Raw genomic sequence first — 24597 nt, 5'->3', positions numbered from 1 at the left:
TACGTGCAATTTTTTCAATAAATGCAGTATAGTACTGTAAGTGTATTTTTCTTTTCTTCATGATTTTCTTAACATTTTCTTTTCTCTAGATTCCTTTAAGAATATAGTATATGATACATATAACATACAAAATATGTATTAACTGATTGTTTATGTTATCAGTAAGGCTCTGGTCAGCAGTAAGCTTTAGTAGTGAGGTTTTGGGGGAGTCAAAAAGTATATGCAGATTTTTGACTGTCCAGGGAGTCCGTGCCCCTAACCTTCATGCTGTTCAATGGTCAATCGTAATTTGAGTTTCAAGGTGCTCATTCATAAGTGATGATAACACCTATGTTATCTATTTTATAGGCCTGTATAGGAAAAATAAATGGGGATATATATTAAAAGTCTTGGAAAATTATTTAACATGCTGTGTATCTGTAACACACTGTTATTATTATAATCTGAATCCAGCTAAAAAGTTGGTATAGAATTCTGAGTCTTGAAAATGTTTTTAAACATTTTTTAAAGTTACAATGTACGGAGTAGGTACATATCCTGAGAGTGGGAATGAGTGTTAGCAAGACAATATAGTAAAGAATGAATACCAAATATCCGACAATCTAGCACAGAAAAGATTTTATTATGTGATTTAGAGACTGAGATTGGGATACAATTAGAAAGCCTCATTGAAAAATGGCATCCAACACCAGATTGATGCGTTTAGACTTATATAAGAAAAATCACTGTAAGGTTCTGGGGCAGGGTACTAAAATTATGAACATAATATTTTAGGAAGCTGAATATAATATATAATAATATATAAATCAGAAAAGATAGAGATGAGGGGATTAGCCAGGAAACTGTTCCAATTACTGAGGTAAGAAGAAAAAGGGGGGAAAGTAGAGACTTTTGATTAAAAAAAAAAAAGGAAGAAGCTCTTTAGGATATTTGGGACAAAGGCAGAGAAAAAAAATGAAAAAAATTTAAGTTGCTGAAACAATGGGAGATTTTGAAAAGAGTACAATTTTTGTAGGGATCAAGAATTGAAAATGTGTTTACTAATAAACATTTGAATTTAAGGTGATGGTGGGTCCAAGTCTGTCACCAATTCCAATGTGTGTTTTTTTCCCCACACCACCAAGCAATCATTTAACACCATCTGGGTATCCTACAATTCAACTCAATTCTGTCATTTTCTACCTGGAGGATCTCACAGGTGTGAGGGCTCGGTCCCACAAGACTGCCTTCCCACACCCCCCCCACACACTTCAGATGCCAACTGCAAGTCCAGGTTGTCACCTATGCTTCTAACTGGCTACAGATTGGAGGTTTCAGTGATTCTCTCTTGGGTTTGATTAATTTGCTAGAGTGGTTCACAGAACTCCAAGAAACATTTTACCTACTAAATCACCCATTTATTGTAAAAGTATATAGCTCAGGAGCCAGATGGAAGAGATGTGCTGAGTAAGGCATGGGGATATGGTGCAGCACTTCCATGCTCTCTGAATGCACCACTCTTCTAGAACTAACCCAGAAGCTCTCTGAACCCCATCGTTTTGGGATCTTAAGGAGGCTTCATTACATAGGCAGGATTGATTAAATCATTGGTCATTGGTTTCTGAACTCAACCTCCAGCCCCTCTCTGCTTCCAGAAGCTGGGGGTGGGACTGAAAGTTCCAACTCTCTAATTACATGGTTGGCTTCCCTGGCAACCAGTTCCCATCCTTAGAAGTTTTCCAGAAGTCACCTCACTGGCATAACAAAGGATACCTTTGTAGTTCTCATCATAGGAAATTCCAAGAGTTTTAGGAATTCTGTGCCAGGAAAGGGGACAAAGACCAAATATATATTTCTTATATAAATCACAGTATCACAGTGTGCTAATCTAGTAAAAACTTCTTCAGTTGACTGATAATCTAAGACCATAATTGAGTGTAGAGATGAAGCAGGAGGCAGGCATCATCTTAGTGCTTAGTGACACAACAAAATGAATCTATCCCTCATTTAGCCCACTGTGTTTTCTGCTCTCTTCTACCCTCAGTTTGGCAAGCTATGATATGAACACATGAATGGCACAGTGTGATGTAGCTTAGGAATGGCACTGTAACAGTGCTTCCTACATAAAGACAATAGAATTATTATTTTTTGATACCATTTGGTATATACTTGATAAGATATTTTGAATATTAGAGATGAATGAATGATGAAGTTCAGAACATGCTACCCCTGGGGCGCCTGGGTGGCTCAGTCGTTAAGGGTCTGCCGTCGGCTCAGGTCATGATCCCAGCGTTCTGGGATCGAGCCCCGCATCAGGCTCCCTGCTCAACAGGAAGCCTGCTTCTCCCTCTCCCACTCCCCTTGCTTGTGTTCCCTCTCTCGCTGCCTCTCTCTCTCTGTCAAATAAATAAAATCTTAAAAAAAAAAAAAAAGAACATGCTACCCCAAAATATGGCAATTTGGTATACTGAAAGGAATAAGCTGAAGGAATTTGACAAACAGCAGGTGTATGGAGGACTCGCTGATCTCCCCCTACTCTCCTGAAGCTGGTCATAAAACTCTTTTGTGAGAAGTGCCCTCCCAATCCCAGAGGAAAGGAGCATCCTTATTCCCAAAGATAGAGGGATAGTGAGAGGAACAGGCCTTGCTAAGTTTCCCCAGTTTACTACCCTTAATGCATACCATTTTGCCCTATCACATTTTCCCAAAGCTTTCTACTCTTTATCAAACTCAGTATAAAAGCACTCAGGTTTAACCATTTCTTCTGGTCTTCATTGCCTTACAAAGTCTCCTATATCACGTAAAACATATTCAATAAGTTTATATGCTTTTCCCTTGTTAATTTGTCTTTTGTCTGATTGATTTTTATAGGGCCCAGACAAAGAACCTAGAAGGGTAGAAGAAAAAAAATTACTTTTGTCCTCCCCTACAGAAATATGAGAATGGGGTTATCCCAGCTACATATATAAACCATGAAATTCTGGCGAGGTGACATTATGTTGAATTTCTAGCCAAGACCTAACCCTTCATTAAATAATACCCTATATAAAGACAATTGGGAAGTAGAATGAAAACTACTTTAAGTTGAATAGAATAAATTCGTAATGAATTGGTGAGGTTACTTCAGAGAACCTCCAAACAACAAGCAGTTGATTATAAGGATCTCAGTGCTGCTGACTCCATCCTGTATAATAGGATCAGACAACACAGAGGACCAGGAAATGACAGCTTGACCTCTTCCTTGACAGTCCATTGGTGTGAACCAGTGATTAATCATTAAGACTCACTTAACATAGTGACAATCACAGCACTTATCCAAAGAATAACTGCATCTCACTAAAACTTGCAACCAGGGATGTAACTTAAATTCTGCAAAGAGCCCTCCGCACACCATTCACTGGAAGACACAGCACACCCAACCACACTCAAGCTATTGGGCTCCCCTGACCCAGACTGGCATCCATATTCACGACATATATCAATCAATATATGTAAAGAGTTATCATTCCTACACCTGCTTATTGTGATATGAGTGAGGCATTGAGGGCATAAAAGCAGGACTTAAGATGAAAATGTAAGATTTTTAAAATGAATACTATTAAAAATTAAGCTTTTTATCCTGCATTAGAAAAAGTTTATATCTTAAAGATAAATCTCCTCAGAAAACAAAACAAGAAAGGTTTAAAGATTTCTCTGTTCTTAACTGATATTGCATTTATTCTGAAAACAATTATAATGTAAAAAAGAACCTCGAAGAAGATGAGAACAAATGCATTTATATATTTTTAAAGATTTTATTTAAATTGAAGTTAGTTAACACATAGTGTATTATTAGTTTCAGGGGTAGAGAGAACAAGTGCATTTAGATTCATGAATTATAATTTCTAGGAGTGTTATGATACTGGCACTTATTCTGCAAAAAGAAAAAAACAGAAACCTTCTACTCAGTAAAATATATGTTTAAATTACTTAAACCAAGCAATCTTTAAAAAAATGTATGTATCATTTTTGCTATTCATTATTTTGGGAGGTTTTAAATTCAGACTTTTCATTAAATATGATGTTATAATCTGTCACAAATAACCATTATATTTAGCTATAAAATAAAAATGTAGCCAAGAAATACAGCTGTCAAAAATGAAAGATTTCATCACACAATAGTATTGCTGTGATTTAGGTGGAGTTTTCCATATCTGTACAAACGTTTCCACTACTGATGCCTAAAGAGTATCTAAGCTGTTATATTTGAGTATAATTTGAGGCAGAAGACTTAGTAATCACAGAACATATACACATTTCTGTCATTTAGTAAATGAAGAAACTGAGGCCCAAAGGAGTTATGTCACAGGCTCAGACTCTATGCAATTTAAGAGCTGTCTTTCATCAGCAAACTATACAACTCTCTCTAATTTACCCTAAAAAAGATGGCAGTGACCGGGGGTCACTGTAATTCTGCTGAGTACTATTTACCGCATCCAATTGACATAGAGATGACTGAGGAATTAAAAAAAAAATTTTTTTTTTTTTAGATTTTATTTATTTGACAGAGAGAGAGATAGAGAGGGAACACAGGCAGGGGGAGTGGGAGAGGGAGAAGCAGGCTCCCAGCGGAGCAGGGAGCCCGATGTGGGACTTGGTCATGACCTGAGCCGAAGGCAGATGCTTAATGACTGGGCCACCCAGCACCCCAGGAATAAAAATTTAAACTCAGGCATATACTCATTTATTGTAGAGGTTTTTCAACCTCTACAGCACTACTGACATTTTGGGCCAAATAATTCTTTGCTGTAAGGGACTGTCCTGTACATTGCAGAATGTTTCACATCCCTGGCCTCTACACACTCGATGCCAGTAGCACCCCCACAACTGTGACAACCAAAAAACAACTCCAGACATCGCCAACCACCAGTCTAATGTTGGGAAGAAAATCACTGAATTAGGCATTTTTAAAAATTAAACAAATTTCTCATTTCATCTTTTCCACCATAATTGTTTTAGAAACTCTTAGAATTTTCTACTTAATACCATGACCCTAAACAATATATAATCAGATGCACTAGAGTTGTCCTGAAATGTTGTGTCTCCAACTGCAGATTATATCAATCATAGGATGTTGAGTAAACGATGTCATGATAGTTAATAACAATAAACTTAGACAAATATGAAAAAGAAACTTATAAACCAATGATGTAACCTATCCTATTATTTCGATTCTTGCAGATTCACAATTAATTTTTTAGACTTCCCATAAAACTTAGCTTCATGACTTTCGCGAATCCTTTAGAAATTTTGCTGATATTGTTTCATAGTACAAAATATGAAACTTTCCACATTCCGTGTCCTCCCAAGTGTGAGCCCTTATTTTATTCATTGAGAATATTCTCCATGATACAGTGTACATCATTTAGACCCTCGGAACACAAGGCTCTATAATCTTATTCTTCCTTTTGCTTCCTTCCTCCCTCACCCTTTCCAGTTCTTTGATTTTCCTCATAACCTGAAACACTGCAAAAAGTAATCAGGGCATTACTGAACTTTGGTTTTAAATGATTATTGCTAATGCTATGTAAGGTTCTTTGCTTTTCGTCCTGACCTTCAACAAATTTTCTGATGTTCTGAGCAAGATTCCGGACGCTGCTGGGAAGATTCCAAGGGTCTTGCTTGATGTGAAGCCTCAACCTTTTTGGACAACTCAGCTTTGGTTCCATTTCCTGCTGAAATTCTAAATAAATACAGAAAATCACTGGTAAGTTTCAACCATTTACCTAACAGTTAACAAACTGTGAGCTCCAGGATCCTCTTTCATTCCTGTTGTCCTGGGTTATTAGCATGGTGGTACTTTCTCTAATTATATTACAGGAGAAAATTGGTTAAATCTAAAAAAGAAAGGCTAACATTATTTTCTTACAAACATTTAAGCAAAGGAGCAAATTTAGATAAACACTCTGTTTTCAACATCCGAAACTAGATGTCAGAAAGTGGCGGCCCTAGATCTTGTTCTGTTTGGCTGCTCTGTTTGCCAAAGCACATTCTCGAAACCCATTCCCCCACCAACGGGCTACAACCAAGTAGGCATTGTGCTGGTTTCAGCAAAAGCTGAAACACTCTACACATATGCAACACTTAACATCTCTTCAATTAACTTATTCCTATGTATTCTAGCCCCTATAGGCATTGCACATTTTAAACTTGCAAAGACACTTAAAAGATGCTATACTGACTTTTTATATATATATATCCAAAAATTATCAAAATGGAATTAATATGAAAGGGATTATGAAACATGAGCAGCCATTTTCTTCTTACACTATGCTTTTACTTCATGACTGTATTATTTCCCACCTGTTTCCCGACTGCTTCTAATTGTGATTTTTTAAACCTTACCTTGTAATCCTTGACCTGGTGTGAGGTACTTGGTTTGCTCAAAGGCCCTTACAACAGCTTGCCCTTTGAGGAGATTGGTAATCGAATCCACCTACCATAACAGCAGAGATTTCTGAAAGTTACATACTTCTCATAATACATAATATACATTTCTAAGAGTAAATCTTGTAAAATATTTTCATCTTAAAGCCACAATTATTTTTGCAATCTCATCATGCTTGCAAAATCCATCTTTAAATAAAATATTGGAATAAATTCACTGATAACACTTGCAATATTTCTTACTATCCTACCATATATTAATATAACTATACTTAATATATTCATTTTACAAAAGCAGATTTCTAGAATTGTTTTTAAAAACCCTAAAAGTCATCATAATCTTTTTCAAAGCAGTAAAAGCCTCTACACTATGAATTTTGGTTATGGATATAAAGTTTTTTTAAAAACGCAAACCACCAACACAAACACCAAGAGAATCTTGTGTTTCTTGAAATTAAGAATAGAGTTAAGGAAGAAATGTCATAAAGAATCCTGAAAACCTAAAAAGAAACAAATAATAAAAAGAATAACTCCTATATTTATAACTACTTTTTCCAAGAACCATAAAATACTTGATAGTCACAGCAATCCTTTGGGTTCGTTGGCTAAAGAATCTTTATTCACTTTTTAAATTGTGGAAATTGAGGTGAAGGGGATGGAGGGACTGATTGAGGCCTTTCCATTCTCACTCTAAGCTCTTTTTACTATGTCTGAAAAAGGGATCCTGACAGTTGGATGTGTGGAGGAAAGACCCATAACTGTCCCAATCATACCTGACTGAAAAGATGCTCAAGGCAGCTGTGTATCTTGTCCTGTTTATCATGAGAAATGCGAACACTGAGAGGAAGCTCATCACCTAGAGAGAAAAAATAAATCATCTGTCTTTGTTTCACATGATGAAATATTTTAATATAAATAAAATTTAAAAATAATAATTAAACATGCACTCTTATTCCATCATGTTCTTATGAACAGATAAAGAATTCCAAAAGAGGGGCGCCTGGGTGGCGCAGTCCTTAAGCATCTGCCTTCGGCTCAGGGCATGATCCTGGCGTTCTGGGATCGAGCCCCACATCAGGCTCCTCTGCTAGGAGCCTGCTTCTTCCTCTCCCACTCCCCCTGCTTGTGTTCCCTCTCTCGCTGGCCATCTCTCTCTTGTCAAATAAATAAATAAAATCTTAAAAAAAAAAAAAAAAAGAATTCCAAAAGACTTAATAGCATTTAGGATATCAGATGATTGCTGTTTGAAATAGAGGTGGAAACAGAGTGCCTCACAGGAAAAAACACTATATACCCTATGTCAATGATTTTTTTCAAATAATGCAGTTTTCTTTCTTTTTTTTAAATTAACATATAGTGTATTATTTGTTTCAGGCGTACAGGTCTGTTATTCATCAGTCTTATACAATACACAGAGCTCACTACAACACATACCTTCCCCAATGTCCACCACCCAGTTCCCCTCCCCCACCCCTCCCCCATGCTAGCAACCTTCAGTTTGTTTCCTGAGATTAAGAGTCTCTTATGGTTTGTCTCCCTCTCCGGTTTCGTCTTGTTTCCTTTTTTCCCTCTCTTCCCCTTGTTTCTCAAATTCCGCATATCAGTGAGATCATATGCTAATTGTCTTTCTCTGACTTATTTCACTTAGCATAATACCCTCTAGTTCCATCCATGTTGTTGTAAATGGCACTATTTCATTTTTGATGGCTGCATAATATTCCACTGTATATATACACCACATCTTCTTTATCCATTCATCTGTCAGTGGACCTCTGGGCTCTTTCCACAGTTTGGCTATTGTGGACATTGCCACTTTAAACACTGGGGTTCAGGTGCCCCTTTGGATTATTACATTTGTATCTTCACGGTAAATACCCAGTGCAGTTTTCTAACGGTTAAATAGTTGAAATAAACTGCATATTTCAAAATGAAGATGTGTCCTAATTGGAGGCAAAGCCTTTGTTCTTAACACACCCCCGGTAAGATGTTTGTAAGATATTTCGATCAGTCAGTGTTTGCCTCGTCATTCTTCTCCCCGTCACCCACCACCCACACACAGGGCCGCTTCAGGTCATCTACTGTCTCCGAAGTCCTCAGGTTCAAAGCCCGTCCCACCTCCTCACACAGTAAAAAACGCTTCATACTTTAGTATAGCCTGTTTCCTGTGTACCTAGCCTCCTTCATAGTACCATGAAAAATCCTAAAATACATATTAAGATCAGATTTCATTTGTTTCTTTCTTCTCTTTTCAATTCACTCCGTTCACAACGGGATCGGGACGTTGGCTTCATCCAGCACGTGCGACTGACGGGCGGCACGTGTGGCTGCCAAGGATGACTGATACAAGGTGAAAACACATGTCAATCACACAATGTAGCCCCTTAAAGGCGTCCCGCAGAGGACGATCCGCAGAAAGGACACACGCGTCCGCCCCACGCACCTGAGTCCATCTCATCGCTGTGAAAGTACGAGCTGCACTGGCTGCTGCAGATGCTGGTGAAGGAGGCGATGGAATTCCTGTTGCTGTTGCAGTCGCTGGGAGGAAAGAGGCACACGTCACTTTCGGAGCGCATTTGCCGTCGCCCTGCCAGCTCTTATTAGACAAGCGTGTCATGCCACAGTTAGACTTACGGATAGGTCTTGGAGAACATTACGAGAAAGATAAATTTTGTGTGACTCACATTTTATCTTAGGGTTTAACAAAATTTAAGTTCAATCACATTTCAAAATCTCTTAAGCCGAGTAGGCTGATTCTGAATGAAATTTTTTAAACCTGAAGTGAGAAAACCAGCAGTCAAACCGCACTTAAAATTCATCATTATCTATTTGAGGCGGTATGTCTGTAGTTAATGTGCTAATAGAGACAAGGTCCTGTCTCATGATCTCTGCCTTTCAAGTCTTTCTGGTAGCTTTAAATTATAACTCATCAACTGCACGCCGAGCTTCCCCGGAGAGGACCAGCATCCTGTCTCCCCCTCAGAGCTCAGCACAGGCGGCCACAGCTGGCACGTGCTCGACAACGGTCAATGTCGAAGGAAAGAAGGTGTGAAAGGTTTGTGTGTGAATATGGACACATGACAGATTTCAGCCAGACTATAAGAGACAAAATATTTTTTTCCTCTCAGAATCAGTAAAAAGGACTTATTTAACTTTGAATTTACATTTAAAATTTCTAGTTTAGCCTAGAGGGAGACTCAGAGGGTAATTTTAATTATCTGATAACTAGAAATTGAGGTAAGAAATTATTTTTAGATCTGTAATTTCCCATTGGAGAAAAACCACAGGTTCCTATTAAACAGTCTGCTGGTATCCTTTGAAGCTAAAAGTAAATGAAATGGTAAAAGTGGTTAATCTGTGTTATATATTATTAAATCTCTAGGAATAATTAACTCTTACATATTTGTTAAAATCCTTTTCATGTAGAAATTGGGATAGTACAGTAGTTAAGAGAAGAAACCGTGAGCCGGACCACCTGGTTTCACAGGTAGATTATTAACTCCTGTGGCCTCAGCTTCTTCACATGTAAAATGGAGTTAATATCAGCATGTGCCCCATAGGGCTGTGTGGGGAATTATGTGAGACCATCCTGTTTCCCCTTGTGTGTGGTAAAAATGTTTTTAATGTTAACTATTAGTTTGTGCTAAACAACTCTGAGAAGAATAACCTTAATAATAATTACTTAATTTTTTTTCATTGTAAAACACTGTATAATAAATAACAGTGAATAAGAGAATTTTGTCTTCAATTAAAGCAAATAAGACAGAGGGTGCCCAGGTGGTGCAGTTGGTTGAGCACTGACTCTTGGTTCAGCTCAGGTCATGATCTCAGGGTCGTGGGATGGAGCCCTCGGCCCTCAGCATAGAGTCTGCTTGAGATTCTCTCTCCCTCTCCCTCTACCCCTCCCTCTCAAATAAATAAATAAATCTTTAAAGTAAACAAGACAGGAGATGCTGAAGCCACACACGCAGCACATATAGCCAGTGACGACAGTTCTCAATGAGGTGTCAGGTGATACAAAGATTCAAAGGAAGCTCACTGGAGCAGCCATCGTTGGAAGGGTGATGGCAGCCAGATGGCAACAGACTTTGGAGGGAAGGTGTCACGGGTTGATTGCATCTCCTCCTAAAATCCACAGGTTGAAGTCGGACACTCAGGACCCAGGAATACAATCTTGTTTGGAGTGAGGGTTTTTCCAGACATAATCAAGTAAAAATGAAGTCATTAAGGTGGGCCCTAATGCAGTATGACTGGTGCCCTTCCAAGAAGGGGAAATATGGCCAAAGGGAAACCCTTGGAAGGAAAAGGGCATGAAGACACAGGGAGAAGATGGCCATCCACAACCAAGGTGAGAGGCCTAGACCTGATCCTTCCTCCACACTTCAGGAAAAAACAGCCCTGCTGACACCTTGATCATGGACTTCTGGCCCCAGAACTGTCAGATAATAAATAAATAAATGTCTGCTGTTTAAGCCACCCAGTCCTTAGTACTTTGTTACAGCAGTCCTACCAAGATTGTAAAGAAAGTGTGCAAGAGAGGGGCACCTGGGTGGCTCAGTCGGTTAAGCGTCTGCTTTCAGCTCAGGTCATGATCCCAGGGTCCTGGGACCAAGCCCCATGTGAGGTTCCCTGCTCAGTGGGGAGTCTGCTTCTCCCTCTTCCTCTGGCCCTCCCCTCCTCACTCTCCCTCAAATGAATAATAAAAAAAAATCTTTAGAAAGTGTGCAAACGAAGAAAAAAAAGACACAAAGCTGGTCATGGAGATGAGCAGGAAAAATTAGTCCAATTTGCTTGGAACACAGAATATAAGGAAAAAAAGGTAGAGAAACAACAAAAAAGAATTCCTATTCACCACCCAACAGTCTAATAATCAGAAACAGATATCTGAAAAAAATGTTAATATAGGCTCAATTTGCTTATTTGCTATACATGTTACACAATCTGTAACAGAATAAATCCCCAAATTAGGTCCACAGAACTGGAGGGAAAAAATGCTTTTTCCAAATTACTCAGATTATGAAAAAAGAATAATTTGAAAGACTCTGCAGGATCACTATGCTTTGTCTGGGGTTGGTAATAGCTAGCAGTTATGTTGTAAGGGTAATAAACAAAAATGATAATCAAAAAATTTTTTTCAAGACCTCTATGGAAAATATGGAAACACATTTGACTGTGTTGATGAGATGAGTTTAGGAATTAATGCATTACCTGTAAGAGTCTCTGTTGCTGATGGTGTCATGACCTGAATCTTCCTGCTCGTCTCCCGTCATATTAAAACAGACTCGTTTGCTATTTCTTTCTCCCTTCTCATTGTCACTGTCTGGTGGTACTATGCACTCTGACGTCTTACGTTCTAATTTAGGAGAATATGTTATGGAAGACAGAAGGCTGCAATATGATATTAAAAAAAAAATAAGTGCACGTTTTCAAACTGCCTGCCACAGATAACTACCTTACTTGTTGACTATGACTGACTTAGAAATATTTCTAGAGTGTTTCTGTTTCACATAAAAGTAATTTTTGATTGCATTAAAAAACGGTCACGTGAAGTTCACTTTTTGCTCTCAGGATAAGTAATAGAAACAGCACACAATTTAGACTAGAAATCAGTGTTCAAATCCCAGTTCCACCACTTATTAGTTTTGTTATCACAGTAACACTATGATAATTCTCTTTGACATCTATTGTAGGGGGATAAAAAGAATAACTAGCCCATATGATTCTGTGACAATGACATGAGAATATATTCCAGTACATAATTAATGGGTGTCACCTCTCTCCCCTAGCCATTGTCACTACCATCTAAAAATAACTGGAAAACTTTAAAGTACTACCCAAATATTAAAATAAACATGAAATGTGCTGAAATATCCTCACTGGCTTACCCTCAGATATTAAAATCTACCCATCTAGCCCCGACTTGGGTTTCTCCCAAGCTGTCTCTATTTGACAGGAAGAATATCATGTGGTCAATCCATTCCCACTGCTCATGCAGGCAGGTGTTCTGGCTAGCACGATCCTAAGACATTAAAGAGAGTCGCACACAATGTGAGAATAGGAGGCAGCAGGGGCTACCCCCATATCATCCACAATCTAGTCACGGTGGCATGTCGCAAATCTGCCCACAGGAAAAGCTCTTCCGCTTGGCTCAAGGCTTAAACACAGCCTTCAGTTCTGAATTGGTGTCACATTTGAGGTGGACTTTGAGTAGCGTGGATTCCATCACTCCAACCTTGAATGTTTGGCTGTAAAAAGTTTATTAGTACCAACTCAAAATCATGCAAAGGTGGACTCAGTCTTTGCTATCAAACAAAATGCTGTAAAACTTGCAAAATGAATTAAACCATTTCTTAACAAAGGGCCCTTGAATAGCTTCTCCACCAACGATCACCTTCTCATTTACCAAGTACTGGCGACATTCTGGTCTAGTCACAGCACATACGTACACATCCCCATGCTCATTTTTCCACAGCAGTGTCACGTTTATTTCAAGACTATGAGAATGTCTCATACCTCCTTACGTCTAACCCACCATGTCAAACCTAATGCTGTGCACTGAGTAAATATTTGTGAAGAGATTTCACTAACCAGTTCATAAGACACATCTATTGTACCAGGCATTGTTTTGGTGCTGTGAATACAGCAGTTTACAAACAAATGAAAGCCCCTGTCCTCTTGGAGCTTAGGTTCTACTGGGAGGAAACAAACCTCAAACAAGTAAACTATATGGTATATTACATGGCGACAAATGTTAAGAAGGAAAATAAAGAAGGGAAGGGAGATGGAGCTGCGGCTTCAAATGGTGTAGTCGGGGAAGGTCTTACTGTGAGATACCACTGGAATAATATTTTGGCATTTTATAGCTTTTAGATACCAGTGAAAATCAGGGGGCTGTGTTACAGTGCTCTAGGCCCTGTGACGCTATAAATTATTTTAAGCAGTTTTTTTATTTGCACAGATACTTTTATGTCTTGGAAGACAGATGTGTATTTATTTACTCCCTCCACCCAAAAGCTTAAAACATTAGATTAACTCCAATTACCCAAGCTCTATTCTGCACAGACGGATGAACTCTGAATACCAAAGAGGAAGGAGATGCAGGAGTTCTCATTTTGCAAGGAGTACTCTGTGCTTTATGTATCTTTTAAATTAGAAGTCATGGGGCTAAGCACACTCATTTTTTTCAAAGTCATATGAATTATATTCACATATTTGCTTTTCATTTTAAACAGCTGCAATCATGCTCGCACTGACCCTGCGGGAAGAAGTGTTAGGCTTCCAAATAAATGATAGAAAAGCAGTGTTTTGACACCATGTTTTTGCTAAAATTTCTAGATTCTTAAAAGTAATAAGAATGCGTAAGTTTAGCTTTATAATATTTGCACATACAGAAATAGTTTTCCTTCAGTTTTGCTCATATACAATACTAAGCTACCTACTATAGGTCCGTTAATTTTCAATTAAAATCCTAAGCTGCCCAATCTCCTTCTCACACCTTTGATACTATATACAAAAATCTTTATTTTTGTATATAGTAGCCTGCATCCACTTGTGCGTTTTTCTATTAAACTGAGACTTAAATATCATCATCTTTATCATTTTCATCAGATCTAACATTTGTTGAGCTCTTATGCCAGTCACCATGCTAAGTACTTAATTCATTCAATCCTAAAACCTCCTAGGACATAGGTATGACTATTATGGTGGTGAGGATCCTCATTTTAGAGACGGGGTGAGTGAGACACACTCTTATATACATATACTTAACAAATGATGCAGAACATTCCCTCCCTGCATATCATTTATACACTGGGAGGGAGGGAGGGAGGGAGGGAGGGAGGGAGGGAGGGAGGGAGGAAGTCATTAGGGCTGTGTACCACATCCCAGTTCTCCTGGGCACATGACTGGGTGGCCTCCCCTGCCCCATGAGGATAGGAATGACCATGTAACTTGCTTTCACAGTATGACATAAGTGAGGTGACCTGAGTCCCTCCTAGGTGCAAGCCTTTAAGCAAGTGTGCAGCCTACCTCATTCCCTCACCCTGATGGGACAACCAGAGACATTCCAGCTGATGGGGGCTCTGTCAGCCTGAATTCTGAGTGAGGTCAGCGTGGAACAGAAACCCTATGATCCAGATGGGCATGGAGAGCGAGCAAGAGAGAACGCCTGTTGTTTAAAGTCTGTGAGCTTTTAGAGTTTTGTAAACTCTGGTTTTGTGAAACAAAAACCAGAAGTATAGAGAGTAGGGTACCTAGAAGGAAGACATGTGTGACCTAGAAGGATGACATATGTATCTACCTTATCCCGGGGAAGCAGGCACAGCCTCTCTACACATCAGCATTAGCCTGACACTTGAGTACGTAGAAGGCTAGCGGCAGACCTTGGGAGCAGCGCCGACCAGGCAAAGGTTTGTCACGTTCCAGGATCGGAAAAAGACTAGTGCAGCTGGAGCTCAGAGACATGAGTTTGGAGAGGACGACAGGGGCAGACTGCGTAGGGCTACACAGGCCACAGTAATGTAGTTGGTATTATTTTAATGGCATTGCAATGCCGTGAAACGGTTTTAAGCAGGGAACTAGCATGATTTACCTTTACAGATCCCTCTGGCATCTGCTGAATGTGGAATGCAATGGAGACACATAGCTGGAAACTCCTATGGTGGGCACGAGTGAGGGGACAATGATGACCCTGAGGGGATGGAGCGGATACATTCTGAGGTGTGCTTGACCGAACTGGATAAGGTACTGGAGGTGAAGGGGCAGGTAAGAGAAGAATTAAAGGTAACACCCAGACTCTGCCCTGCAGAACCGAAGAGATGGGGAACACTTTCCTGAGAGGAGGGACGACCTTCACGGGGTAGGAGTCAAAGTAGCTCTCCATATGAGGGAATCTACAATCCAGTTTTGGAAACAAATTTAAGTTTGAGATTTAATGTGATATGTCCTTGTGCTTCATAAGCCACAGCACAGAGGGACTGTAGGAATGAAATCAAGCCGTGTATATACTAATAAAACTGCGCCTGGCATATAAGTCCCTATCCCTATGATACACGTTAGTACTTATGCAGCTGGGCCCTCTTTTCATACCAGCAAAATGCTTGGGAAAACCTCGAAGAGAATTCCACTGATAGCCCTACCAACCCACCTGTAAGCCCAGCTCACCACGTGTCTCCAGTGCGGTTTATTCATCACTCAGTTTGGGGCATCTGGCACCTGTAAAAGGCAGGTCTGTTCTCAGCTTTCCTGTCTCCACCAGCCCCCAGAACTCTTTATTCATCTCGTCCCATCTTGTATTTTAAAGTCCTGTCAATGGTTTTGGATTGTCCACAAATTATTTTGCCCTTTACTTATGTATCTTTTAAATTAGAAGTCATGGGGCTGAGCATACTCTAGTACCTAAGTGTCATTACCCAGAAAATAGCCCATTAAAGGACAAAACTGGGGTGCCTGGGTGGCACAGTGGTTAAGCGTCTGCCTTCAGCTCAGGGCGTGATCCTGGCGTTACGGGATCCTCCACTATGAGCCGGCTTCTTCCTCTCCCACTCCCCCTGCTTGTGTTCCCTCTGTCGCTGGCTGTCTCTATCTCTGTCAAATAAATAAATAAAATCTTAAAAAAAAAAAAAATAAAGGACAAAACTATTTAGCTTCAATGAGACAAGAATCATAGAATGTTGAATAAATTCATAACATCGCCTGATTTCATGTTAATAGACAACAAATGTGTCTCTAGTCTCATCTTTGGATCCGAAGGAAGTAGAAGCATTTAGTGGAATGTCTATGTGTTGAAGGAAATTTTATTTCTAGGAGAAGTGTTCCCAAGTGGCATGGTAAGCAGACAAGCTCAGGACCAGGCCCTTCCCCAAGAATGAAGGATTTCTAGAAAGGCCAGCAGTTGCGATGTTGTGAGGCAATTTCTCTTAAAACTTGGCAGAGCATCCGAGATCTGCTTCTCCACTCTGCAGAGGCATCTATGTCTGACCAAGAATAATTACTACATGGTGAGAAAATTGTTTGGTAACTAGCTTTTCAAATAATTTGTCAAGCTCGACTGCACTGCAGCATCGCTGAATGGGGCAACAGGGAATCCAGGCACTTGGACGACTGCACTGTTTTAAAGGGATTATATTGCACATTGAATTATGTGGAACATATTTATATTTAGAATTAAATTATACGGTGCACACAGAGAAGACCAAGGAAGTTTCTCAAATCACTTGCTCATTTCATGTCATTTTCCTAATAAACATGCACAGTAGGGGAAAGGCTTTTAGAATATCAGAGTGGGAAAATCTTAAGTAAAAATAGGTAATTATTTTAAGTAGTTTGGTTAATAAAAATAGCTTAATTCCTTTCTTCAACAACTGCTTTAAATATAAAGCATTTTAACCCAAGTAAAGGGAGCCCTTTGGCCCTGTTTTCTTGAAAATATATCTGCATCAGCTAAACTTTAAAAAAAAAAAAAAATCAATAAATTAACAAAGACAGACAAAGTCTGGACAACTGCCAGGAAGTGCTGAGTAGTCAATGCATTAGAGGCCTGGTCTCCAAGCTAGTATCCACTCAGGCACATCAATAATCCTGCCGTTGGTAAAGGACTCATCTGAAAAGCAGGAATAATAACTCTTGGCCCAACTGGCAGTGTGGGATTGGTCCAGATGTTCTCCTAAAATTCCTCCGAGATGCATGATTGAGTGCCACTATTTATTGCCTTATTAATAAAGATTCTTACTCTGTGCACTTCCCAAATACTTTAGGGATTAAAAAAACTGGTTTCTAAAATAGAACATATCATATAATAAAATTCCATTTGTTAAATGAAACAAAATATAATGTCCTAAGATATTAACTTATGGGTCAACAAGGTCATTCTCAAACAATCCAAAGTATCATACAATTGCCAAAAATAGCCACCCGTTCTTTTAGCAAACCCAAACAATTTAATTCATCTGTGAATGGGGCAGTCACAATATAATATACCAATGTAATAAACAATGTTTTAAAACTAGTGTATTAGACACATGAAAACAGAATTTCAAGTCTAAATTAACTCATAAAAATGTCGGAACAAATTGGCATAGTAAACAGTAACTATCTAATGATAAGCTTAGAATTATGACGCATCTAATATGGTGATTTTGATCTCTAAAATTCAAAGATGTGTAAAATAAGAGATCATGTCAGGGCACCTAGGTGGCTCAGTCAGTTAAGGGTCTGCCTTCAGCTCAGGTCACGATCTTAGAGTCGTGGGATTGAATCCCACATTGGGCTCCCTGCTGAGCGGGGAGCCTGCTGCTCCCTCTGCCCCTCTGCCCCTCTTGTGCTCGTGGTCTCCCTCTCTCTCAAATAAAGAAGATAAAAAAATAAACAAGAAAACATTTTAAAAAGAGAGATCATGTCAATTAAGATTTTATTACTAAAATGTCCAATTACCAAAAAAGGCTTAGAATAAGTTTTAAACGTTTTATGTCAAAACTGGATTTTCCAGGGAAGTATGGGATGATGTGTGTGTGGGAACTAAACAATACACATCCGATGTGTAACTTCATAAAGAGAGCACGATAAAAAGAGGATAATGGTGTCTATGCCATTTCCGGATTCTACCAACTTTAAGCCCTTGAATGATGAGCAAACATAATATTAGACACTGTGCTATTTTTTATACTAATTTTTGTAATTTTCACCACAAACTTATAATTCGTTACTATTCTTCATCCTGTTTAATACATGAGAGACCACGCTACCCCAAAGCCCGTGTTCTCGTGACTCCACAGAGTTGCCTTGACTGGCTGTGACACATAATCCCACACCATGACGTGGCAAATCATCCCACAGAGTTGAGGCAATTGTCCAACCATCAAATTTTTAAATAAGAATCAGAGTCGACCTCTTTGGAAAAGTTTTAATTAATCCCCTTCTCTTCTCCGTTCTTGATAAAAATTTCCAAATGACTGTTACAGCTATTTGCGTAATTGCTTAGTCAACCATTAATTCAATCAGAAGGGGAAAAAAGGGGGCTCCTTCGTTGGTCATTGGTCCTAGTGATACATAATTTTGCATTTACTCATTTAACAAGTATGTTAAAGCTTTGCTATATTTTATATTTTTCATACACATCTATTGAGTGCATAGACATCAAATACTGTGTTCTGCTCTATAAAGGATACCAGGAAATCTGTATATCTCGTTGGTACTCTTTCAATCATATTTCTCAGTTTAATATTTTCACCTTGAGACTTAGTGTTTTCTATAAGACAGAATTTTGTCACTCTCTTCCCTGGTATTAAATGCTTCCTTAGAATATCTCTGTACAAATTTGCCGTGTTGTATCACTGTGAAGGTGTGGGATGAAGGGATCTATATGACACACACACAAAATCTTCCATTTCTAAAAACAAAAGAGAACGATGGATGTTCGAAAGTCACATTTTCTACGGCTATTGTATTAGGCACGTTTTCAAGTACAGTAAATAAACTACTTACTCGTCAATTTGACAAACACACATCTCCACCTCCTTCAGAGCAGTCTGAAGTTTGCCCAACAGTTTCTGATAAATATCCTGAGTTTCCAGGTCTTCTTCTTTTAGCAAGTACCGGAGCCCATGCCCATCCTGCTGTCCCAGAGACAGACCCGAAGGGGCCGCCATGGTTGTGATTGTGTGCTGCACGTACACCATGGGGCTCAGCTTCCCTGAGGAGGTAAAAATCATTCCAGAACAATATTGATGACCTTTAACTTACAGTAATGATCCAGTGCAATTCATTCTAGGCAGCCAGGCTTACATAAAATAAAATGCCAAACCAATGCTGAATTTAATTCGGGAATTAAAGCTTATGGGAGTTGTGAATAAAATGCTCTTGAATCTCCAGCTCCACCGTGATGGTGTAGAACGGCACCTTGCGCCCCTGAAGCTGCTCCCCCTATATTTTTCTCATAGTTATAGGGCCATTTCAGACTAGTGGTTTTCACTGCAGGGTAAGCTGTGCCCGTCCTACATGTAAGGAAGGTAAGAAAAATTTTTCTTCTTAGAGAAAAAATAAATAGAAATGCGTAACTCTCATTTTTATTTTATAAACATATATGTATAATTATCCAAATGATTATAGAGAGGAATCCTGTCTTTACAAAATTTGGACTTGTTTACACACCAGGAATCTATCCTATTTCAGGGATGCTGGAATAGTTAACAACGACCTAAACTACTTTTCGTGCTTTGCGAAAGTTTCAAAAGCTAACATACCTTGCTCAGATTTATTTTCTTTATCATGAGAATTATGCTTCCTACTATCCAGCTGAACACCAAATGCGCTCCCTAGGGAGGTTGATGTTTTGGGGTAGGAAACTTCCATTATGTTGACATGGCAGTTGGTAGGGCAGAAGTCACTGCTGTGTAATGGGGAGATTTTCGATTTGGCCTGTTTAAAGGTGGGCCAGGCTCTGTTCTTCAGTACACGTGAAAACTGTAAATTAAAGAAGAAATAAAGAGCAGTTGAACACACAGTGTTCATCACTCCCACCATCCATAACAAAATGTGGAAAAATTAAGTCATGTCAACCGAAACAAGTGAAATAAATTATAAGTTGTTGGAAACTAAATCATTATTTTAAAACCCACACATTCTTATTAAACAGAAGCAGTACAGGCAGCAAATACATAGGATTCTTTTGAAACTCTGATTACAAGTTAGATGCTAAAAGACATAAGTTTAAGTGACCAATACCACTTACTAGGACTCAAATCCACAGGCTGTTAGCACACTAAAAGAGTGGAAGTAATTTAGAGAATTCCCAGTCTATGTCCTCACTTTAGTAATAAAGAAACTGTGACCTGAAGACTTATCTGGGAAAGACTGAGAATTTAAGGCCAGATGCAAACTTGCAGTCGGAAGATCTTTTCCATTGTAGTTTCGGGACAAAAATCTCAGATAAGGCCCCATGGCACACACAAAAGCACAGAAATTAATTTTATTGTGGCACAGCACTGACCATAATAGGCAGGTATGCTTCTTTTGCCTTCTTTCATTTTATTTTATTTAGTCTTTAAAGATTTTTATTTATTTATTTATTTGAGAGAGAGTGCGAGGGAGAGCATGAAGGTGGGGTGCATAGGGAGAGAGAGAAGCAGACTCCCCGCTGAGCAGGGAGCCCAACTTGGAGCTGGATCCCAGGACCTTGTATGACCTAAGGTGAAGGCAGATGCTTAACTGACTGAGCCACCCAGGTGCCCTGCCTTCTTTCACTTTCACTTTTTACCTATTTATTCAAACATATAAAGAGAAGCATCTATTCCAGACTCTGCGCTCAAAGCTGGAGATACAGCCCTTCCCCTCATAGAGTTCATGGTCTAGGAGAGGACACAGGTAAAAACAGTATGAGATTCTTATATATAACAATTATACTATCACAAGTATATGTAACATATGTATATAAATATATGAACAACTATGTGCATATATAACAATTATATAATAAAGATAATAGCCAGATAATTAGAAATTCCGTAAGTGCTAAGAAGGAAGTGAACAGAGTGAAGGCATGAGGTGTTACTAGAGTGAACGGGTAGAGAAGGGAGAAGATTCCCTTTCCAGCACGACCAGTTTCCCATAGCTTTCCAACACGTACCTCAATACAAATGCCTATGAATATAGTATGGTCCCTCTCTCCATACACTCAGAAGTGGTGTGTAACCATGCTTAAATGTGCTTGAACTCTTTAAAAGAGTGTCAGAGAGGAAACTTCTTTGCTAAAGGCCTCTCTTGCAGAAGAAAGAGGCTTATGAAAGCAGTGCTGTCTTCCAGCCTAGGCTGTCCCTAGGCAAGGGGGAGGTGAAGGAGGGACCCCATAGTCATGGGTCCTGGAAATGTGCTGAATACATTTTGAAGATCAAAAATGTACTCCTAGGGGCGCCTAGGTAGCTCAGTTGGTTAAGCGTCTGCCTTCTGCTCAGGTCGTGATCCCCAGGTTCTGGGATCGAGCACCAAGCTGGTCTCCCTGCTCAGCGGGGAGTTGGCTTCTTCCTCTGCCCTTCCCCTGCTTGTGCTCCCTCTCTCTATCTCAAATAAATAAATAAAATCCTAAAAAAATAATGTACTCCTAGGCAGCATGCCCTAATATGTAATCGTGCCATCTTTCTGTAACGCAAACCTAAAAGGAGGCAGGGACAGCTCTTGTATCGGCTGTAATGCGTGCATGAGAACGTGCTCTGGTCGGGCCATCCAGTACCACATCACCCCGCTAGCATGAACCTGGCATCTTAGAAACATCAAAGAGAACACGGAGTTCATTCATCTGCTTTGGAGAAGCTCACAAGGTTAAGACCAAAAAAAAAAAAAAAGCTCTTTTCCATAAACGAAAATTGCAATTTTGTGATAAAGAAATGTCCAGGGTGTGTGGGAAGGTGAGCTGGGACACACAATGCTATAAACCTATTTCAGATAGCGCAGCCCAAACTTACTCCACCTTTAATCATCCATCCAACAATGACAAATCGAGAGCTTTCTAAACCAAGCATTGTTCTAGGCATGTTGGGAAACATCAGTGAATGAAACAGATTTCTGCCTTCTAGGAGGTTACATTCTAGTGGGGGGTGGGGGCAACAATAAACATAAGTCAATTATGTCATGCTAGAAGATGATCGGTGCAGTTGAAAACAAAATGGAGCAGGGAGAGAGGGCTAGGAGTTTCAGAGGTGAGGTGAAGAATGCATTGCTAATTGCAATATTCACTGAGAAGCTGGCATTGAAGCAAAATCTTGAAGGAAGGGAGAGTTGGGAATGTGGGTACAGGAAGAGAAGCCTTCCCAGCAGAGTGAACATTCAGTGCGAAAGCCCCAAGGATGGTATAGTTTCAATGAACATCAAGAAGACCAGAGCGTCTGGAGCAGAGTGAGGGGAAAGGGAGAAGAGACAGGAGAGGGGTAATCGTGGGTGGAAGGAAGGCACAGATCACCTAGGAGCTCAGAGGCCTTTGGAAGGATTTAGCTCTTCTGCGATGGGATTCACAGCCCCTCAGAACAGACTGCCAGTGGGCAAGGGTGAAAGCAAAAAGACCACTTGTGGGAGAGACGACATTGGCTCATCAGTAATCGAAGCTGTGAGAAAAGGTTACATGTGGTGAAGGTAGAGCCCAGAGAATGCTAGGTGAGAGCCAGGAGTAAAGAATGCGCACAAGGTTTCTAGACTGAGCAATGCGGAAGATGGGTCTCATTCCGAGGTGGAGAAAACAGTGGATAGGACTAACTGTGGAGGAGTGGAATCAGGAGTTTATTCTTGATATGTCAAGTCTGAGATATATATTAGACCCAAATAGAGAGGTCAGCTGGGCCAGGAGATTGAATGTGATCACCAGGGGATGGAGAGTGGAGGGAGAAAGGGAAAGGGAGCAAATGCTGGGCTCCACCCCATGAAGAGGTCAGAGAAAAAAGAAGGAAAAAGCACAGGACACTCATTCTAACCGAGCCATCCAGGAAAGACAAAACCAGGCATAGGTAGAAAACGGCTCAAGAGAGGTACAAGGTCGACTGCACAGATGCCACTAAAACGAGGAATATGATGATGACAGAATACAGGTCATCAATGACCTTAAAAAGAGCCATTCCAGTTACGAGGTGGGAACTTGAGCCCATCTTGAGTGTGTTAAGAATGAAAGGTACGTGCAATAGCAGGTCTAGACAGCAAGCATGGGGATCTCTTTTCAGGACAGAGTTCAAGAAAAGAAACAATAGGTAGAGAAAAGTATGGGGGTCAAGGGAAACATTGATTTTTTAATCTAGGTGATATTAAAGCATATTTGTATATTGACATGAATGAGTAATTCTAAGAAACGGAGCTGCAGGTTTCTATTGCATTGGCAGTTAATTCATGAATTATTAACCATGACAACACATTAATATCCAGTTATATAGTCACTTGACTGAAAATAAAAAATAATACAAAGGTAAGCTACTATTTTGCAGATAGTCTCCCACTTCCACTAAGTGTAAAACCCCACTGGCATGGAGTTATAAAAATCCTGTACTGAGAGAAGGGGACATGGAGAAAAATTTTACCCCCGATTTTCCTGATCCACAGATTAATTTGAGGATTGTGTGGTATTAATAACTAAAGGTACTTGGAATATTTCAAGTAAGACTGTGGATTCCCACATGTAGTATTTTTGTGTAAACAAGAAGTATCTCTTGAAAGCTCATTAAATATTTATATGGAGGAAGTATCCCTAATACACAAAATAAGCCCAATTCTCCAACAGAGAATGAGTCTAGAACTAAAAAGGTTTTAAGGACAATTCAGAGTGAGCATGTTTCTCCAAACAGCACATAGTGTTACGTCTGGATCACCCACACATCCTGCCCCGAGAAGATTAAATGCCTGCTTAGGATTCATTCAGGTCTCCCATATAAGGTCTGAACTTCTTTCATACAGGTGCTAAAAAACATCTGTGGCCTAACAGCTGACCAGAAAATCAATTATGATTGCAGCAGCCTGGCTATAGAAAATGCAGAAATCAACTTGTTTCTATTTTTACAACCTAAAACTTTTAGAGTCAAAATAAAGGAAAGCCAGCCTCTTTGAGATTTTAGTTTCTATGGATACATTTTATTTTACAGAAAGAGGGGTGTTTGAAGCCTTCATCTGGAAGGAAAAAATATGTTACTAATAATAGTTTAAAAGTCAATTTGTGGAAATTAAAAATATATATTCACAAATGCTATAGTTTCTGTGGACATGCATTTGATGCAGAAATGGAGCTCACCTTATATAACCTAGTAAGGCTATGATTGTCTTCTCTATCTGAATTTTGTTCAAATAAAAAATATCCCTGAAGTATTTTCCTGCTAACCTGGTTTCTCTATCTAGTGAGAAAGATAGTCAATTATTCTAAATATGTGTATGGTCAATAAGGGATGCTGGAAAGGATACATTTCAAAGTGCTTAACTCCTAGTTGACTACAAGATTCTCATTATTTCTAAAATTAAAAACAAAAAATAAGTGAGACGGCATGCCATAGGACTGATACGTAGTCTGCTACTTCCCAGCTAAGTGACCTTAAGCAAATTCTTAATCTCCCTGTGAAAGGAGCAGATGGTGGGAGTATTCAGGACATATGGCTGTTTCGAGGCTCAAACAAGAACGTACATACAAGAGCTTTCTACATTCAGTGATACTATTTTTATCATCTAAAATCACTGACCATTAGC

The 24597-nt window shown here is 39.4% G+C and overlaps 1 protein-coding gene across 4 annotated transcripts in view; it reads right to left on the bottom strand.

Moving 5' to 3' along the window:
- PREX2 (phosphatidylinositol-3,4,5-trisphosphate dependent Rac exchange factor 2) overlaps positions 1-24597 on the bottom strand; it is a 270321-nt gene that overhangs the window by 90089 nt on the left and 155635 nt on the right. For all 4 annotated transcript variants that reach the window (XR_006409186.3, XM_026495929.4, XM_044382804.3 and 1 more), the window contains 7 exons: positions 19641-19860; positions 18883-19090; positions 11611-11790; positions 8846-8940; positions 7179-7261; positions 6364-6454; positions 5573-5701 (listed from right to left, as the gene is read on the bottom strand). Coding sequence is in view for 3 of the 4 variants with exons in the window: in XM_026495929.4 (XP_026351714.1) it covers positions 5573-5701; positions 6364-6454; positions 7179-7261; positions 8846-8940; positions 11611-11790; positions 18883-19090; positions 19641-19860 (1006 nt within the window). In the remaining variant the exon portion in view is untranslated. The remainder of the gene's footprint in view (positions 1-5572; positions 5702-6363; positions 6455-7178; positions 7262-8845; positions 8941-11610; positions 11791-18882; positions 19091-19640; positions 19861-24597) is intronic.

The sequence above is a fragment of the Ursus arctos genome, unplaced genomic scaffold, assembly GCF_023065955.2.
Source record: "Ursus arctos isolate Adak ecotype North America unplaced genomic scaffold, UrsArc2.0 scaffold_6, whole genome shotgun sequence".
In the NCBI taxonomy this organism is placed as follows: domain Eukaryota; kingdom Metazoa; phylum Chordata; class Mammalia; order Carnivora; family Ursidae; genus Ursus; species Ursus arctos.
This window is presented reverse-complemented; position numbering and strand designations above follow the sequence as displayed.